At 42.6% G+C, this 19,145-nt stretch overlaps 1 protein-coding gene across 1 annotated transcript in view; it reads right to left on the bottom strand.

Annotated features, from left to right (window-relative positions):
* Positions 1 to 19,145, bottom strand: part of COL3A1 (collagen type III alpha 1 chain) — a 93,401-nt gene that overhangs the window by 40,133 nt on the left and 34,123 nt on the right. Inside the window, exons 3-12 of the mRNA XM_035135841.2 lie at positions 16,350 to 16,400; positions 14,241 to 14,360; positions 12,777 to 12,836; positions 9,245 to 9,307; positions 7,886 to 7,939; positions 6,337 to 6,390; positions 5,494 to 5,547; positions 3,746 to 3,799; positions 2,288 to 2,341; positions 756 to 800 (exon numbers count right to left, since the gene is read on the bottom strand). Of these exons, the coding sequence (XP_034991732.2) occupies positions 756 to 800; positions 2,288 to 2,341; positions 3,746 to 3,799; positions 5,494 to 5,547; positions 6,337 to 6,390; positions 7,886 to 7,939; positions 9,245 to 9,307; positions 12,777 to 12,836; positions 14,241 to 14,360; positions 16,350 to 16,400 (609 nt within the window). The remainder of the gene's footprint in view (positions 1 to 755; positions 801 to 2,287; positions 2,342 to 3,745; positions 3,800 to 5,493; positions 5,548 to 6,336; positions 6,391 to 7,885; positions 7,940 to 9,244; positions 9,308 to 12,776; positions 12,837 to 14,240; positions 14,361 to 16,349; positions 16,401 to 19,145) is intronic.

The raw sequence follows: 19,145 nt of genomic DNA, 5'->3' as shown, positions 1-19,145 counted from the left end.
ACCTTCTGATTGGCATGCCCCAAAGGCCTAGGGGTTTAGACCACAGTGCGACCCGCATCATTTTATATACCTACCAGCTCTCTATATACTTAGCTGTTAAGGGATAATTGAGTTTGTGTAGTAGGAAGCCCTTTTTTGGACAACAGAAATGGATAACAGCATGGAATCTTCTCAAAAGGGAACAAATGAAAAATCGACTAGCAGGTGGTAGTATAAATTACTGGTTGTTAAACAACTCCACAGGCTACAAGCTCAATTCTGCAGGCTATTCAAAAGGGAAGTGCTTATCTTTGAAACCCTATACAGCTTGAATTGGAGAGTGATCCTTGAAAGAACACCCTGCCTCCATAATAGCCTGTCATAAACTGATATCGCAATCATCAGAGGTGCTCTATTTGATACCCCCATCTTTTGAAGTGAGGCAGGTGACTTTCTCAGCTGTGGAATTCCATTTACGGAATCTTCCCCCATTTACGGCTTCTACTTTGCTATCTTTTTGAGCCAGAGGAAAACAAAACTGTTTCAATTTTCCAGGTTTTTAACTGCTCCTATGTGATTCTTCTATATCTATTATACTTGTTTTATTTACATTTTTAAATAATAATAATAATAATAATAATAATAATGGTCATTTAAATGTTTTAATGTTTATATCAAAGGGCACAATGCACATACATTTAATCCAATAGCTGAATGTTCTGTCAAGTATTTATTTTGAGACTTCCTACTCAATTGTTTGGAAATAAACAAATTACCATTGGTCCGGGGGATCCATTTTCTCCAGGAAGACCATTCTCACCCTATTTAATAAAGAAAACACCGGATAAATATACAGCATATATTGTTTCATATTTTAGCTGGTATGTCTTGAAAACTGTTTCCCCCCCTCCTTTTTTGTGAATCATTAAATGTTTTACCCTGATCCAGCAAGGACAATAAGTTCATGGAAGCAGGCTATTATATCAGGATCAGACCCTCATATGTAAAATAAAAATAAAAATGCAATACATAGGTCAAATCTGCCTACACCGTGATAGCCAAACTTAGGCCTCCAGCTGTTTTGGGACTTCAATTCCCGTAATCCCTGGCCACTGGTCCTGTTAGCTAGGAATGATGGGAGTTGTAGTCCCAAAACAACTGGAGGCCCAAGTTTGGCCATCACTGGTCTACACTATCCTGGCTGGATTGGGCCATAGGAGAGATTGATCATTTGCTTGGGAAGTAAGTATTGACGTCTTATTTCCTTTCTTCACCCCCACAACAATTGATCAACATCGCCAAAGATGACTGGGTGAGCATGTAAAGAGGTCTTTGTGTGTTGTAGAGTTTCGGCAGGCCTTTGCTGAACACAGGGATCTCTGGAATTAGAACCTCGTGTGAAATGGTAAATATTTCCCTATTCTTCTTAAATTAATTGTGTGAAGGGGGTTGCAAAAATAATATAATTAGACAAATATTATGGTGCGATCCTATACAGGTTTACTCGGCCTCAGAATGAAGTAAGCGCCACTGATTTCGGCATGGCTTGCTTTTAGATAGGGACGGTAGAACCTGTCAGTCTCAAGTTTTCTCTCAGTTTCTCATTTTTCCATTCTTAAGTTCAAGTTCACACATTTTGACATTGGTTTGAGAAATATATATGTAGTCCTTGTGAAAATTTGTAGGCACATTTCTCACAATGTACATCATTTCAACTGTAGTTTTGCCTAATGTACACATTTTTGGCAAGCAATTTTTCCCTCATACGAGGCATTTTTGTATGTGGTTTTTATTAATAGAACGCATTAATTAATAGAATGTGCACTTTCCTGCAACATTAGACATTTTGTATACCTTTTATGCCAGAGAAGTGCAAAATTCAGAAAGCTCCACAGGACAGCCGTATATATTGTATCTTGTGAACCAAACTGAATTTGTCATCCATCCCTACTCCCAGGTAAGGGTATATAAGATTGCCGCCCTAAACTCTATTCAGGCATTGCTAATTCTATTCATGGAACTGGTGTGGGGCTGTGGCATGCTACTCTCACTCCAACTTTGCATTTGGCAGAACCCACTTACAGTCCCCCCTGTGTTTGGGAAACCTTATTGTACAAGTAGAGAAGGCTGGACGATTGTTTAGCTAAATGCACTTTAAAATCCCTTATTCAGGGTAATCCACTCTTTCAACCAAACCAAGCATGCAGCCTCATAATACAGCTTAATGGCCCCTTCAGACATACATTTTAAACAATCCCTAATTTGGTAGAAGCTGTTCTGTACAGTATGTAGAATAAACATATTTTACCTTCAGACCAGGAGCACCTGAATCACCTTTGGCACCATCTCTTCCATCAAATCCCTTTGTGAAAGGAAATAAATATATTAGCACATCTCTTTGGAAAATGCCATTCTCCCCCCCCCCATTTTGATAAACAAAAGAGTTTGCTCTGTTCATTTTCCCCTACATCCAGTGCTTTTTCCCCCCTCTGGGGGGACGTGGGGGTACGCATACCCCTAAACATTTTGTGAATCTTTGTACTTTTGTCCATTTACTGTATTTATTTTCCCAATTTGAGCTATAAAATGGTTATATTCTTGAGTCAAAATGAGAGTAACCCCTAAACTTTTTTTTTATTTAAAAAAGCTCTGCCTGCATCTGAGTAGAGATGCATGAATAGAAATTATTTACCTAAACTATGGTCAAAGAAACTTCAGGGAGGTGTTTTTTTTAAAAAAAAAATTCACAGAATTTCTATTTATTATTTATCCTACAGGGGGAGGAAACATTATTCAACAGTTTCTCAAGTAGAAGCAACAACAATTGTGTTGCCAGTCTGAACACCATTTTGGATTCTCCAACCAGGAGAGGGAAACAGCATTGTGGGAGGGAAATAAAAAAGGTAAAGGTACCACGGACCATTAGGTCCAGTCGCGGACGATTCTGGGGTTGCGGCGCTCATCTCGCATTATTGGCCGAGGGAGCTGGCGTACAGCTTCCAGGTCATGTGGCCAGCATGACTAAGCCGCTTCTGGAGAACCAGAGCAGCGCACAGAAACACCGTTTACCTTTCCGTCAGAGCGGTACCTATTTATCTACTTGCACTTTGACGTGCTTTCGGACTGCTAGGTGGGCAGGAGCTGGGACCGAACAGTGGGAGCTCACCCCGTCACGGGGATTTGAACCGCTGACCTTCTGATCGGCAAGCCCTAGGCTCAGTGGTTTAGACCACAGCACCACCCGCGTTCCTATGGGAGGGAAATAGCAGCCACCAGATTAAAATAATAGAAAACAAAAATAAAGGAGAATCTTCAGGGGAAATTCTGAAAATCTGTTCTTAATGCCAGAGAAAAGGTAACCCCAGGAATGCAAAATCCAAGGAAATGGGCCTGCATATCTCAAAAGCCAATCTATATAGAAAAAAAGAATTCTCCATACAAATTGCCTAGACACAGCAGTGCCAATGAAAAATTGTACTCATCTCAGAATATTTCTACTTTTCACTGACTCTGCCAGTGAATACTTGCTAACACAACCGGACCCCAAGCCAACAACAGCTAATTGCAGTTACCTTGTCCTGCCTAAGGTAACTGGTTGAATTGGGGCCCTGATCTTTTGGGTTTCAGCGAGTTTAGCTTAGAAAAGTGTTTGAGTGAACAAACATCCCATTGGCTTGAGTAAGATTCTGCTATATACAAGAACAGGGAGAATTACCGCTTGTTGATATGCCTTCTACTATGCATTGGCTGAGGTTAAAATACTTACTCGGTGACCTTTCATTCCAGGCATGCCAGGCATGCCAGGGGGACCTTTGTGACCCTAAATATAAATGAGAGGTAGTAGAAAAAGAATCCATGAAGGTGCATGTTAAATGGAGATCATTTTATATAAAAGAGTTTTTATTGCATTCTCAGTTCAGTGGCTCCCCGGTTGTTTCTGAGCTACAATTCCCAACAGCCCCGGCAAGCAAATGATGATGGGAGTTGTCATTTAGCAACATCTCGAGGGCCAAAGGTTTCCCAAATGTGACCTAGGGCGATACCCACATAAGTCATACTCAGAGTAAATCCACTGATTTCACTGGGTTTGTTCTAAGCATGGCTAATTCTGGGTATCACTCACTTCAAAACAAACAGACAAACAAACAAACAAATCTCCAATCACATTGTTATTTGAAGTCCCCATATTCTGTAGAAGTGAAGGCCTGAATTTGTCAATAAGGCTTGGAACCAATAGTTTCAATGCATACCACATATTTAGTGGTCAGCACTGGTCAACTCCCAAGACTCCAATGAGCGTTTCCCAACCACCGAGTGGAGAGTACTATTCCTAAAGTAAGGGATCTGATCCTCGCCCTACTGCCATGCCACCCCTACTTACTTGCTGTATAACCATAAAGTAATGGCCTGATTTCACCCAACACCTGTGGTCTCGTGTGCCTCGTTCCCATGGCATCCGAGAGCCACGTTTCTACAACTGCTGCACAACATGACACTGTGGAAATACTATCCAAATTGGGAAGTGGGATTCCCCTCCCCATCAGGACAAACCTGAAAGGCATGGCTTCCAGCAGGGAGTTCAAACAACCCCACAAAGCACTGAACTAATGTGTGGGGTAGTTTCAGGGGTGTATGGGCTTAGTCTTGTCACTACTGGCAGGCAGTGTGGTTATGTGCCCTGCTACCTGCATATCTGGCCAGTGTTTGGATGTGCCTGATGTGCCCAGTTTTATGTACAGGTAAATAGCTCCTCCATGCAAGGGAGATCCTGAGCAACTCTATATGTTTGGGTATCAGGATGCTGTCAGCAGCTTCCGGCTGGTTTCCCAGGAAAGTATAAAGACAAGGGAAGGTTTCTTACCGTCTTTTTTTAGTCAATATTTACAGAGAGAGGCTATAGAGCCCAGTCTCTTAGAAAATGGTGCTGTCCCAAGTGAATCTCCAAACACCCCATCTCTCCTACTTCTTCATACGTCATCATCACCACCTCTCTATGAGTGCCCTCTCTCTTTGAGCTCTTTGCTCTCCTACTTTTAAGGCTCACCAGGTTCTGGGAGATGAGGGGTCTGGAAGGCTTTCTAAATTCACCGTGTCATCCAGCTGCCGTTCCAGTCCTGCCTCCTCCTCTCCCATGATTTCCCAACTTTCCCCCTCATCTGCCTCTGAGCTGTGACCTCCCACAACCCCCTGTTATAAATCTAAACTGTCTTACTCTTCTTCCTCCCTGGAAGGGTCATGCTGGGGAGGTGGTCTCCACCATTCCTCCTCTTCCCAGTCCCTGATATTGGATAATTTCAAGAGAAGAGCCCCTTCACACCCTCACTTAACAGGCACCTAACATGGATGTTGCATATGTCAGTGGCCAGAACATGACTACTTTCAAAGCATGACGGCACATAACGGAACTGCCCACCACTTCAACACTGTCCTCAGCCACGTTCTGTTTGGACCACATTTCCAGAACCACCCATATTTATACTCAAAACCAAGAAAATATTTCCCCCCCTTCCTTACAGGAGTACCAGGTAATCCACGTTCACCGGTTCTGCCAGGCCTTCCAGATTCTCCCTAAAGAGAAATAATAATAATAATAATAATAATAATAATAATAATAATAATGCATTTCTCTTGCTATATTGTCTCAGTAAATTCTTAATAAGAGTTCAAAAGAAGGACCAGACCTACAACAGGAAAACCACTGCTGTGAACTGCATTCCTTTATGAGAAGAACAATAATGCCTTGTTGACTTTAATTGACCTATTCTCGATTTGCTGTGCAAGATAATGAACAGCCTGCCGCAGGTCTTCGAATGTGTACTTACTAGGTGTGTAAACGATGGAAGGGCTACCTGGCACAACCCTCTGGCTTTGACCTCAACAAGAAGGGCTGGCCCACCTATGAGGCATGGTGAGGCAATCGCCTCAGGGTGGCCAGCTCTGGACAGCTGGGAGGGGTGGCCATTTTGGCCTCTGTTTGCCATCTGCTGCTATTGTCAGCTGCCACTGCCACCTCCTAGGCTGCATGCCCACCCACCCCTGTGTGCCCCCCACCCTCACAACCCACACGGCATAAAGTGCTCAACTTTCCCGGTCAACAAGCATGGTTGGACAAGAGGAACCAGGGACTTAGGCTAGTGGATGGCAAATCAGCATTCATAGTATTTGAAGTCTCTTTCATCGATCTTTGAGCAAAACAGGAAATGGGGGGACACCTTGTATCAAGAGAAGTGCTTTTGTCCCTGTACAATCCACTTTGGATTCAAACCAACATGGTGGAATTGCCTAGAAGAAAAGGACTCTCCTTAGATAGCCTTATGTAATATTACATGCTTAATGTTAACTATGAACTTAACTTACATCTTTTCCGGCAGGGCCAGGTGGACCAATATTTCCAGGTGGACCAGCAGGGCCCTGAAAAACAGAAGCAATATATGGTGGTCTACAGAAATGATATCCAGTGGAAATCAGATTATGTGGGTTCTGAGGGAAAGAGAACTCTGCAATCAACAGAGAATATCTAGTCCCTATTTAGTTCAAGCACGTGATGTTGGAATCCAAACTGATTTTCCCTACTTTGCTGCAACTGTTTACAACCTTCCATGATGGCATCTCTGTGGAACAGTATGATGGAGTCTGTAGTCATTATGGCTATTGAGAAACTGGTGCCCAAAATATGGCGGCTGTGAATCTATCCACAATGAATTTGTGCGGTGATGTCAATTATATGGCAGCTGTTGCTTGTTAATTTCATGGCTGAATGTTTCTTGTTATTGTCCCTTCCACCACGTGGTGAAATCTAGGATTTCAGAAGTCTTGCAAAACATTATGCAGGACATTGTTTTATTAATCTATATTCTCAGGCTTTGGCTGGAGACAAATTCACTTTTGTGAGTCCAATTAGCATGAACATGATTCTCAGACCTGGTCATGGTTTTGTAGTTCAGTTTATCTAAAAAATATTAACTCAGGTGACAATTTGTCCCTTTAATGCTTTTTAAAGTTTAAAAAGTAAAAACAAATAAATATTGTTTGGTTTTTTTTTTTTAAAAAAAAATCAACTTGATACTATCTTTAAAATTATGGTCCCAGAAAAGCTATATGTCCATGAGCACAGCTGGAATTTTCAAAATAAGTTCTTATCAAAACATTTATTTGGCACTTTTGCCTCAGCGGATTAAAGGTGCAATCCTATTACCTCTGCAAGGGCATCCTAGGGACCATAAGAATACTGAATGCATCTTTCCAACATCTGAGACAAAATTCTTAGCATTGGAGAGTGACATCAGAGCCTCCTTTTCTGCTGCTCTGGCAGAGCTCTGATGTCCATATATGGCATATAATATATATATATATATATATATTTTAAAAAAGGGGTAATGTCAGAGGCATTCTAGGCATGTGCCTGCGAGAGGCTTGGATCTGAAGGATCGAAGCTGTCATGCTCCCCTGACAAATCCAGAAACCAGGGACAAATTTAGTCACACGGTTGACTAAATCTCTTCCTCCATTTTCTCCAGTGTTCTCCAATGGGTAGGGAAGCATCTTTGAGAAGTAAAAATGCTCAAAGCCTCCGAAAATGGATAGAAGAATTCCGGATGCTCATCTGCCCTCACTTTCACCTTCCGATCAGAGTGTAGGATAAGGCGGTATTCTCCCCAATGCTTTACGGTTGCACCCTAAACAGTCCAAAAGACAAGGTTCTTTTCAAATGTGCCTGCGAGCCTCAGGTAAGCGCTTCCACATTTCCACAAAATTTGCATTACTTGTGTTCTTCCAGATATCGTAGAAAACTGTCCAGTAATAATGACTCCTGCTAATGAATGCTGGAAGGATTTAATCTACAATTCCACACAGCATGATCACTTACCAAAATTAAGTTTTGAGGCCAATGTACACTGATACTTACCGGAGCACCAGCTTGCCCAGGTTCACCAGGGGGGCCTTGGTATCCATGGGGTCCCTATTAGGCAAGACAAATCGCACACCTTAGGAATCATGGGTTGCTTTTTTTTCTTTTTAGTCGGCTCATTAAATGTTGCAATCACAAATTCCAAATTCCTGAGACATTAAGAGGGAGTCGAGGAGAATGAATTCCTTCGACACCATCAAACAGATTCCATTGCGGAGCATGCAATAATTTGTGCTATCTGCATATTTTATTTATTTTTTTAAAAAAAATGGCTCAGTTTGGCACAACGCTAAAACCATAGTTTAATTCTGTGAGAGTGAGCCTCAGTTCTCCCTCCACTCTCCCCCTTTGGTATGCAACAGGAGAGATAATAGCAATACACTTTTGCTTATAGACCATGGGTAGGCAACCTAAGGCCCGTGGGCCGGATGCGGCCCAATCGCCTTCTCAATCCGACCCGCAGATGGTCCGGGAATCAGCGTGTTTTTACATGAGTAGAATGTGTCCTTTTATTTAAAATGCATCTGTGGGGCATAGGAATTTGTTCACCCCCCCCAAAAGAAATATAGTCCTGTCCCCCACAAGGTCTGAGGGACAGTGGACCGGCCACCTGCTGAAAATATTTGCTGACCCCTGTTATAGACTAACCAGAGTTCCCTGTCATGCTCAAACTTGGAGAATTCTGGTTAATTAAAAAAAATGATGGGTTGATCCTAGCTTGTTTAAACAAACCAGAGTCCTTGGAGATTGCATGAAATAGAGAACTCATTTGTGGAACTGGGTGCTTCCAATCTTCCTCTCTGGAGCTGGGGATGGATAAGGGAGAGGAGAGCAGGCCAACCTGAGTCTCCTTTACATAGCACTAAAGCATGGTTTAGCTCAGCACCCACACTGCAGGGGCCCCATACAATTTCTGAGGTCTTACAAGGCCTCGGACAGCACCTCCGAGGCCTTAGAGATGCTTTCTGAGACCTCCAAACCCAGCTTCTGGTACCACCAGAAGTCAGGTTCCGAAGGTTACGAAGTCGTAATGTAATGTTGTGACATTATGCATACTGGGCACCCATAACCTGAGGCCAAGTTGGCCCCCCTGGCTTAGCTTCATGTCTGAAAGGGCTCAGTGTGAAAGATGGCGGTACAACTAGCTGGATTTTTCCTTTGGCACTTTCCTCAGAAATTTTCAGGGGTTGAAATGTCATAATTGACTTCACCCCAAAACAGTGACAGTCCGGAAGCATGCTAATTTGAAATGGTGCATCTTCTAGGTAATGGTTAGTTTGGCCCTTATTCATGAAACATGATCCTATTTATCAGTGAGAAAAGGTATTAGATTAGAGAAGCATTACTTGTACTTACAGGTGGACCGGGCTGACCAACAGGACCAGGGAGGCCAGGTGAGCCAGGAACTCCAGGTGCACCCTGCAAACAACATTGTAAAAACAATACCATCAGGCACAGTGAATTTAGAATATACCCGTGAGACTAGAGTGTAGAGGCCAAATGCAAGCTGAAAAAAAGGGCTCGTCAGTATTATTGGAAAAGATGAAGCGAAAGGCAGCATGTGCTTTAACTAGGCAATTTTGAACCCATCTCAATTAACACCTATTCCATTGGCAACAGAACTGGAGCTTTGGTGAGAAACAGCTCCATTGAGAGCAAGGGAAAATGTAGCATAATCATACAGTGAGCCCTTTGCCTATGATGAAAAACAATCTCATTGCTAGTGATTTTGTATTGCAAGTGCTAGTACTAAAATTATAGTAGTGTATACTTGTGTCAGATTTTTATATAGTATTTGATGACTTTCTTGTTTGTTTATTCTGCATGTTCTCTACCTATCCATCTCCACACGCTAAACATAAAAAGTTAAGTTAGCTGATATGGAGTCACACAATTTGTATAGTGGATGCTTGATATTTAGACAAAAAGCCACATTCTGTCATCAATATCATATCCAGTTATGCTTTTATTTGTCTGCTTAAAAGGTGTTCTAAGCATTTGTAATTTTTGTGGGACAGGACAACACTCTCCCCACACATAGGTCCATAAGTCAAAGCACAAATAATATATTCCCGAGCAGTGGAAATATATCCCATGACTTACAGCACAGATAAAATATATTTCACAAAGCATGGGAATATTTATTTTTTCACCACTTAATTATAGCCCGCTCTGATAGCAGCACAGGAATCGTATTGCAAGAACTGCAACTTAGATGACATGCTCCATACAACAAGAAGTGAACGATGCGAATGGCAAAGTAATATATTCCATAATGCAGCTAATGTAGCCAAGGATTTGCACCAGTTAATATATTTGGCAGCCGTAATGCTTCACTTGTAAGGCATTCTTACTCGATATTGCTGATTCGTATGCAGTAAATATTAATTTACAAATAGGGACAGTGTAAGTAAACAAAGTTGTGAAGGAAAGTGCAGTCTGATGCACAAGTCAATTGTCCCATTGCAATCATCGCAAATCAAGAGCTGAATCTGTACCAAGATTGTTTCGGGGTACTTAGCCGAGATCTTTAAAGCTAAATCTAAAATTGCCTGATTTATTCAATGGTGGTTATCTAGTCTTTTATATATTATATGTGTTTGGATTATCAATGTATTTGGATGACTTTGTATGATTTTACTGTTTTAGGTAAAGGTAAAGGGACCCCTGACCATTAGGTCCAGTCGTGACCGACTCTGGGGTTACGGCGTTCATCTCGCATTATTGGCCGAGGGAGCCGGCATACAGCTTCCGGGTCATGTGGCCAGCATGACAAAGCTGCTTCTGGCGAACCAGACCAGCGCATGGAAATGCCGTTTACCTTCCCGCTGTAGCGGTACCTATTTATCTACTTGCACTGGAATGCTTCCGAACTGCTAGGTTGGCAGGAGCTGGGAGCTTGGACCGAGCAATGGGAGCTCACCCCGTCGCGGGGATTCGAACCGCCGACCTTCTGATCAGCAAGCCCTAGGCTCTGTGGTTTAACCCACAGCGCCACCTGTGTTACTGTTTTAACTTATGCCAATAAAGTTACAAGCTAAATCTGAAAGTATTCTCAAGCTGGCACAGATACAGATTTATGTAGATGTGCTTGCTTTGTGTCTACTAAAATAACAGGGAATTCCCCCATTGTTGATGATTTCAGTTTGGATATCTCTTTGCATAGAGCCTCATGACACTTGATCATCATACGGCCAATCACCTGTGTGCTTCCTTTCTTATTGGCTGGCACTGTTTGCCTATGATGAAAAGGCTCCATTATAGCTGGCATGTAAGATTATCTTGTGATTGCTGTGCCAGACACAGCCATACCGAGTTTTTCTACATGTAGGTGATTCAATGGAGAAACAAGCTCTCTTTAGTTAAAGGGCAAAGGACTGGCTGTGCATCAACGTTCCAAGAGTTGCAAATAAAAAAAAGAACAAATTACTGCTGCACACAAAACGAAGATTTCAAATTTGGCACCGTCTAGTGATCTGTGTCTAATGAAGCTCTAGCCATATCCACATGACAAAAGTCAAACAGAAAGCTCACAAGCAATGTAGCAACCAAGGACATTAAATGGTAAGGTATTTCTTTTCCCTCTCTGGTTCAGCGCATCTCAGATGTGGAAGCCAAGCAGCAGAATGGAAATGACACAAACTGTGAGAGAAATATGGTAAACAACTGGAAATGGATGAATGGGTTAGAGGATGGATGGATGAATGAATGGATGGATGGATGAACAAACAAACTGAAAGGAAGAAAAAACCTGTGAGGAACAGAAGGTGAATGAATATAGTGATTAATGAGCATATTAATAAATGGACAAAGTAGGAAAGATGTAGGAAATAACCAGGATTATTATATCCTTTATAGACCACTTGTGCAGACAGCTTTCTCAATAATCCAGTGCATGGAATACAGCCCTTGTAACAGAATATACAGAATACCAACCTGATTGCAACAGGGCTAGTCCTGCCATGTAGTGTTGTGAGACCACCAGCATCATGAATGGTGCTGGTGGTAGATGAAGGCAGGATGCAAGTTGGACCTGATATTTTTGCAGGGAGCATCATTTGGGATCCTTGCAGGAAAATATCTTGGGCTAGCTCTGCATTTCTAAATTTGCATTGTTCTTCTAAACATGTGCTTCATTCAAGAAAGTAAGGACAGACAATTGTAGGTGGCTATTGCCTATTCAAGGGGAAATGAACTGCTTGCATAATTCACATAGAAAGAGGAAGCTACAGGAATGCCTCTTTCATGACAAAGTTTTACTGAGGAAATTTCATGTAGGTTTGATTACATCAAAATAATTCATGGACACACCCCACGCAAAAAAAAAGAAAACACATAAAGCATGCTGAATTAGTATTTTAAATTCCTTATGGACTGATCTGGGCAGCTATAGATAAGGGGAAAAAATGCAATAAATGCCTGCTAATGCGAAAAGAGCTATAAACATTGCTTTGATCCATTATCAGTTGAAAATTGCATTGTGGAAATAGAGAATGATACACAATGAATGGTCTGAAATGTTGTTACTGATGGGGGGAAATGACAAAAATGAATGAAAGGGAGAAAATTGTGGAGCAGGCAGTGGGGAAAAAACTTAAATGAATGTAGGGAAATAAAGGAGTAAAAGAAAAGGAAAGAAGGAAGAAGCTGAAAATGGGAGGAGAATGAAAAAGAAATAATGGTAAGGTAGAAATGTCAAGCAAAAGTCTGAATAGGTTGATCAAAACATTTTAAAGAATTGCTCAAATCCAGATCCAGAGTAATGTGACCTTCTTTAAAACTTCTTACATTCCTAAACAGTAATAGTATATGTTCAATACAATCTGTACAAGGGGGGGGGGAACCAATAATTTCAATAAAGAGATGAGAGACAGTGTTATTGTCTTACAAGTTGGCCGTATCCTCCTCCACCAGACTTGGTATAATCGCCTTCATACTGAGGTAAGCTCTGTAATTAAAACAATAAATCGAAAAAGATGTAGCCATTACGCATACACAATTGCAATGACATACAAAACCAGCACATGTAAGCACATAATGAGGAGCTGACAGATGTCCACAGATCCACTAGCAATACTTTATGTTTGAAATGCGGAGGTGATTGGTCAGTCAAGATAGGGTTATAATTTCCTTTAGTGTAGATAATGCTATTGCTCTCAATCACACTGTCAGGGTTGACCAAAATGTAGCTTGGGAGCAAATGGAATCTGTCTCCTGAACTGCTAAAGGTCAGCCTTCCAGGAGGCTGAAGATAAAGCTCTCGTCCACTTTCACAACCCTTTTCTCCGAGCAGCGTTGCCTTCATCATCATTCTCAGTATTGCACCTTACGCTGGGAAAGAGGCAGTTTGGGAGAAGGAACGGGTGAAGAAAGAACATTGTAAGGGCCTCACATGGATCCATGAGTCCATGGAACGCACGTTCCTTTATCAGAGAGAAAGGAGATGTATGCAAACCCAAATGGGAGATATTGCGAGCTGTAGCAAGGAGAACTGACAGAAGGGGCAGGCAGGAAAAGGTAGCACCACTGTGATCAGCTGTAGAAGGTCAAGAAAGGGAGAAGTATCCACAGCAAGAAGCCACACCAAGGCTGCACAAACAAATACAAATTTGCATGAACAAACAAACGTACAACCAAAAACATAAAATCACAGTGACGGACAGCTTACTCATGCAGTTCCTTCTAGGGCCAATACACAACAGCAGGCATGGAGAGATCTTTTCCGGAGCTCTGACTCCTGGCTGGAGGCATCATACAAGTTTCTGGAAGGAGGTCTACTGAACAGTTCAGCAGAGAGCGTTCAGTGCAGCAAGGCTTGCTAGAGGGGGACTTGCATACACTTGTGGATTTGTGGATTCTGTTTTAATACTTCGTAACACTTCATAATAATCACACAACACTATAGGCTCATTTAATGGAATGAATAGCTCAGTTGGGTTAGAGTGTGGTGCCGATAATGCCAGGATCGATCCCCGTATGGGCCAGCTGCATATTGAAGGAAAGGGTAGCAGCAGAAAATAGTCAAATGGAGGAGCTCAGTGAGTTATTGTGGCAGGGACCCTGGAATATAAAAATGAAAGAAGCACAAATATCTAGAGTGGGTTCTGGGGTCTAGGGAACTGTGGTGGCAGCCTAGGGATCAATTTTCCCATTGGCTAAAAGAACTTTTTTTTGACAGCATTTTATGACTTTCCAGAAACTTCCCATCTTCATTCAGAACCTTTGACAAAATGCTGTTCTCTGGAGGAACAGAGCAACATACCTCCGATGACTATATGGCGTGCACATAGTACTGTTTCACCTAAAACAAATTCAGAGCCAAAACATAAACAGAAAGGAGAGAGTGACTTACCGATCCTGTACCGAGACCGGGGCAATTTGGGCAGACTCCAGGTTGGCCAGGAGTGCCAGGTATTCCTGGCTGGCCAGGTGGACCAGGTGAACCATTTATTCCAGGAGTACCAGGTGGACCCTGAATATGAATTGAAAAAAATAATAATTGAGGCATGCACCAAGTGCTTAAGCCCTTTCTCATTAAAATACAGTGGTACCTCTACTTGCGCTCACCTCTGGTTATGTATCCTTCGGGATACGTACGCGGCAAACCCAGAAGTATTTTTCTGGGTTTCACCGCTCGTGCATGCGCAGAAGCACTCTACGCACCGCATGCATGCGCAGAAGTGCTAAACTGCATCGCGTGCATGTGCAGAAGCGGCACCTCCGGTTGCAAATTCCTCGGGATGCGACCGAAGCTCTGGAACGGACCCCGTTTGCAATCGGAGGTGCCACTGTAACTAGAATGGAATAATATAAAACAAAAACAGCGTGTGTTGCCCGTGTGTTTCCCCTTCTTACATCAAGTAGTCATGGTGTGTTGATGACCCACACTTGGGTCAACTTGAGGCCCCCGCAATTCCTCTCACTATCAAGGAAATGTAATAAGCGAATAGAAAGAGAACTTGCCCAGTTGAGGATGACACAACTCCCCCCACACTATAGAAAAGAATATAAGTTTCAGCACCCCCTCCCGCCCTCTTCTTCCCCAACCTTATACTGTATACATCACAAATGTCTCATAGCAAATGTAACTGATCTGTAGAAAAGACTTTACAACTTGAAAAAGGGACAATGCATATACTTTTGTAAACCAAGAAAATCTTTAATAAAAACTATTTATTAAAAAAACCCAACAAAAAACCCAAAATCAAACAGGATTGTTCACACCAAAGCAACAATGGCCAATGTGTGAAAGGGCAGCGAGGGCAGTGCAAAGGTCTTGCCCTGCCTCCAGGCCTCCACCCACCCAGTCCGCACATTAAACTTTATATGCATAGCCCCTTGGTGATGTTCCATGAAACATGGGCACCAGGAGCAAGAATGGGAGTCTATGTAAACATTAGAGCCAGATCGCCCTTGCCCCCTGCCTGCTTGCATGCGGTGAGCTCTTGTGAACAACCATAAGGGGATACAAGTAAAAAGGTAAAGGTAAAGGACCCCTGGATGGTTAAGTCCAGTCAAATTTGACTATAGGGTGTGGCGCTCATCTTGCTTCATGCTGAGGGAGCGGGCGTTTATCTGTAGGCAGTTTTTCCACGTCATGTGGCCCGCATGACTAAACCGCTTCTGGCACAATGGGACACCATGACGGAAGCCAGAGCCCATTTACCTTCCCGCCACAGGGGTTCCCTGTGTATGTACTTGCACCGGTGTGCTTTCGAACTGCTAGGTTCGTTCTGCCCGGACACTGAGGTCCAGTACCGAGGGCCTTCTGGCAGTTCCCTCATTGTGAGAAGCCAAGTTGCAGGGAACCAGGCAGAGGGCCTTCTCGGTGGTGGCGCCCACCCTGTGGAACGCCCTCCCATCAGATGTCAAAGAGAAAAACAGCTCCCAGATTTTTAGAAGACATCTGAAGGCAGCCCTGTTTAGGGAGGCTTTTAATGTTTAATCGATTATTTTATTTTATTTTTCTGTTGGAAGCCGCCCAGAGTGGCTGGGGAAACCCAGCCAGATGGGCGGGGTATAAATAATAAATTATTATTATTATTGTTATTGGTTGGCAGGACCTGGGACAGAGCAACGGGAGCTCACCCCATTGTGCAGATTCGAACTGCCGACCTTATGATCAGCAAGCCCAAGAGGCTCAGTGGTTTAGACCACGGCGCCACCTGCAAGTATGGGATACAAGCATGGGGTATGGAAACAGGGCAGGTTTTGCAATAAGACGCAGTCAATTATATGTGTCCCCATCAGACGTCTGAAATGTTACAGCTTTCTCCTAGTGTGAAAAGCTATGCCTTTGAAGCCTAAGCTGATCTGCGGCAGGAGACCAACATCCTAAGCAAGTGGCCTGAGTCTTTCATGCTTCCTTTGTGTATTATTGGGAACTGAGGCTCGCTTGCAGTGGTTTGGTTTTATTTTTGAAAGAGAAATAAGGACATGATTTAATAGTTATTGAACTTACAGGATCTCCCCTGGGGCCTACAGGACCACTTGGAACGTTCATATCAGGGCCCTAGAGGAAGAAAAAGAAATCAAGGTGAGCAATAAAAGTCAGTACAAACAAAAAGAAAATAGGTGATCAGAAACTGACCAGAGTTTCAAACGTGACTGGGACTATACATCCACATTGGCACTTTTCAAAAAGATTGCTTTTATATTGTCGACTGCCCTGTGATCCTTGGATGAAGAGCAGTACAGTGGTACCTCGGCACGGCTTCCGATTGGCTGCAGGTAGCTCCTGCAGCCAATCGGAAGCTGTGGCAGCCACATCAGACGGGTTTGTGGCGTACAAACAAAATAACATCCAGAAGGCCACACTGTTGAAAAGAAATGCATTCTTTTTATGAATGCAAAAACATCAGAACAGGAGTTGCTGAGCTAGCTACTAGAATAAGCACCCCCAAACTGCAGCCCTCCAGATGTTTTGGCCTACAACTCCCATGATCCCTAGCTAACAGGACCAGTGGTCAGGGATGATGGGAATTGTAGTCCAAAACATCTGGAGGGCTGAAGTTTGGGGATGCCTGTACTAGAAGGAAACGATCAACCATTGCAGGCCCTGAGATTGGCAGACAAGACACTGTTGATGGTTCTACCTCTGCTGCCTGGTTGATATCGACCCATGACAGGGCCTTCTCAGTAGTGGCTCCCCATTTGTGGAATTCCCTCTCTGGTGAGGTGCATCTGTTTCCCTCATTATTAACTTTCAAGAAGTATGTAAAAGCTTTCACGTTCACCTGGGTGCTTGATAGCTGAAATATACTGCTCCTGTCAATCTGAACTCTTTTAGCTGTGATAATTTTAAAGATGTTCCTAATGTTTTGGGTACTCTTAACATTCTAAAAAAATTATTTTATTTGCAATTGCATTGTTTTGTTGACTTCTTTGAAGCCCAGGGCTCTTTTGGGAGGGAAGGGCACAACAGAAATTTAATAGACATAAAGAATAATGTCCTCTTTTCCTTTTCCTCTTTTTCCTGGTACTCCTCACCTTTTCCCTTCCCTCTTCCCTCAGTGCACAATGTCTCTGTTTGAACAGCTAGGCTGGTGTTTTGAGGGCAATAAAATTCAGAGGAAAGGCTATTGTTAAGCTTTTCAAGAAAATGAGCACTTCTTTCATATGGTCTAGATCAGTGTTTCTCAACCTTTTTTGGGCCACGGCACACTTGTTCCGTGAAAAAAATCACGAGGCACACCACCATTAAAAAAGTTAAAAAATTTAACTGTGCCGCCCTATATTATAATTATGACTGTAATAAACACTTGCCAAATATTGCTTTCCGGCGGGTCAGCGTTGTGTATTGGCGGCCGCCAGGCTCGTTTGCACTGAGCTTTGGGAAAGAGGAGGAGAAATATTGCTTTCCGGCAGGTCAGTGTCGTGTATTGGCGGCCGCCAGGCACGTGACAATGTAAATCGCCCTTCTCGTCGCCGCACGTCGCGGCACACCAGGAACAGTGGTTGAGAAACGCTGGTCTAGATGAGATAAATTACAACCCATGTATTACAACCCGTGTCACCCTGTTTATCAAAGAGAGCTGCTTAGTTTTCAAAGGAAGACAATAAATTGCCCAAATGTTTTCAAGCATTATGAGGGGACACTCCATACTTTTAGTTATAAACTCATTTAGTTTTTGACTGAGGGTGATGGGATGTCATCATACAATTTAGCATTTAGCTAAAGAGTGCTGATTATTTAGACCTGTGTTCAGTAGAAATGCTTCTTTCTTTTGTTCTCTGAGAAGGAGAATTATACAGCCCAGCATGATCTACACCCCTGGAATTAACTGCAGATCGCAACATAGCTTTCCTTTGGAATTTACACTTTTCCACACTCAGTGGTGCCGTTATTGGCTCGAAAAAGCGCTGATAAATATTGCTTAAAACAATACTTTTACAAGATAAAGCATGCTTGGAAATGCATATTTTGAAGGGAAAAAAGCAAGTTCAAAAATATGTATTTAAATGCTATTTTCATGCAGGTTTTTTTTTTAAATTTCAGCTTAATGCAGAAATTAGATATCCACAGTACTCCAGAAATGTGTGTTTTTCTTCCCATGAGATTTGTGTGGTTATCACTGCATCAGGGCATTGTGCGAATTTAAAAGATCCTAGGTGTGTAGCACTCACTGAATGTGCTAAACCACTTGCTCCCATCAGGGCAACTGAAGGAATAGCTCAGTCAGTAGAGCATGAACCCTCTTAATCTCAGGGTTGTGGGTTCAAGCCCAACATGGGGCAAAAAGATTTCTGCATTGCAGAGGGTTGTACTAGACAACTTTTGTGGTCCCTTCCAACTCTATAATTCTATGAAAACTTCTATGACAGGAGTGGGCCCAACAGTTGGTCTCTCAAACTTTGAGCCAGGTCAGTGTGCAGTCATACTGTACAATCATCATATGGGGAAGGTCGGGCCTATTGATGAAACCACAATGGAAAGGTTAACATTCTTGTGGGTAATTTTAGGATGAAAAATAATGATTCAGGTAAGGGAATAGTAACAGAGAACTTTAACACTTATCCAGTTACTTTTAGTTTAGTGAGAGACAGCAGTTTAAATCTATGCCATCAACATTTATCTAAAGCAGTGTTTCTCAACCAGTGTGCCTCCAGATGTTTTGGGACTACAACTCCCATCATCCCTAGCTAGCAAGACCAGTGGTCAGGAATGATGGGAGTTGTAGTCCCAAAACATCTGGAGGCACACTGGTTGAGAAACACTGATCTAAAGAATATTCTATATACTAGAGGTGGGAAATCT

Source organism: Zootoca vivipara, chromosome 1 (assembly GCF_963506605.1).
Source record: "Zootoca vivipara chromosome 1, rZooViv1.1, whole genome shotgun sequence".
Classification (NCBI taxonomy): domain Eukaryota; kingdom Metazoa; phylum Chordata; class Lepidosauria; order Squamata; family Lacertidae; genus Zootoca; species Zootoca vivipara.
This window is presented reverse-complemented; position numbering and strand designations above follow the sequence as displayed.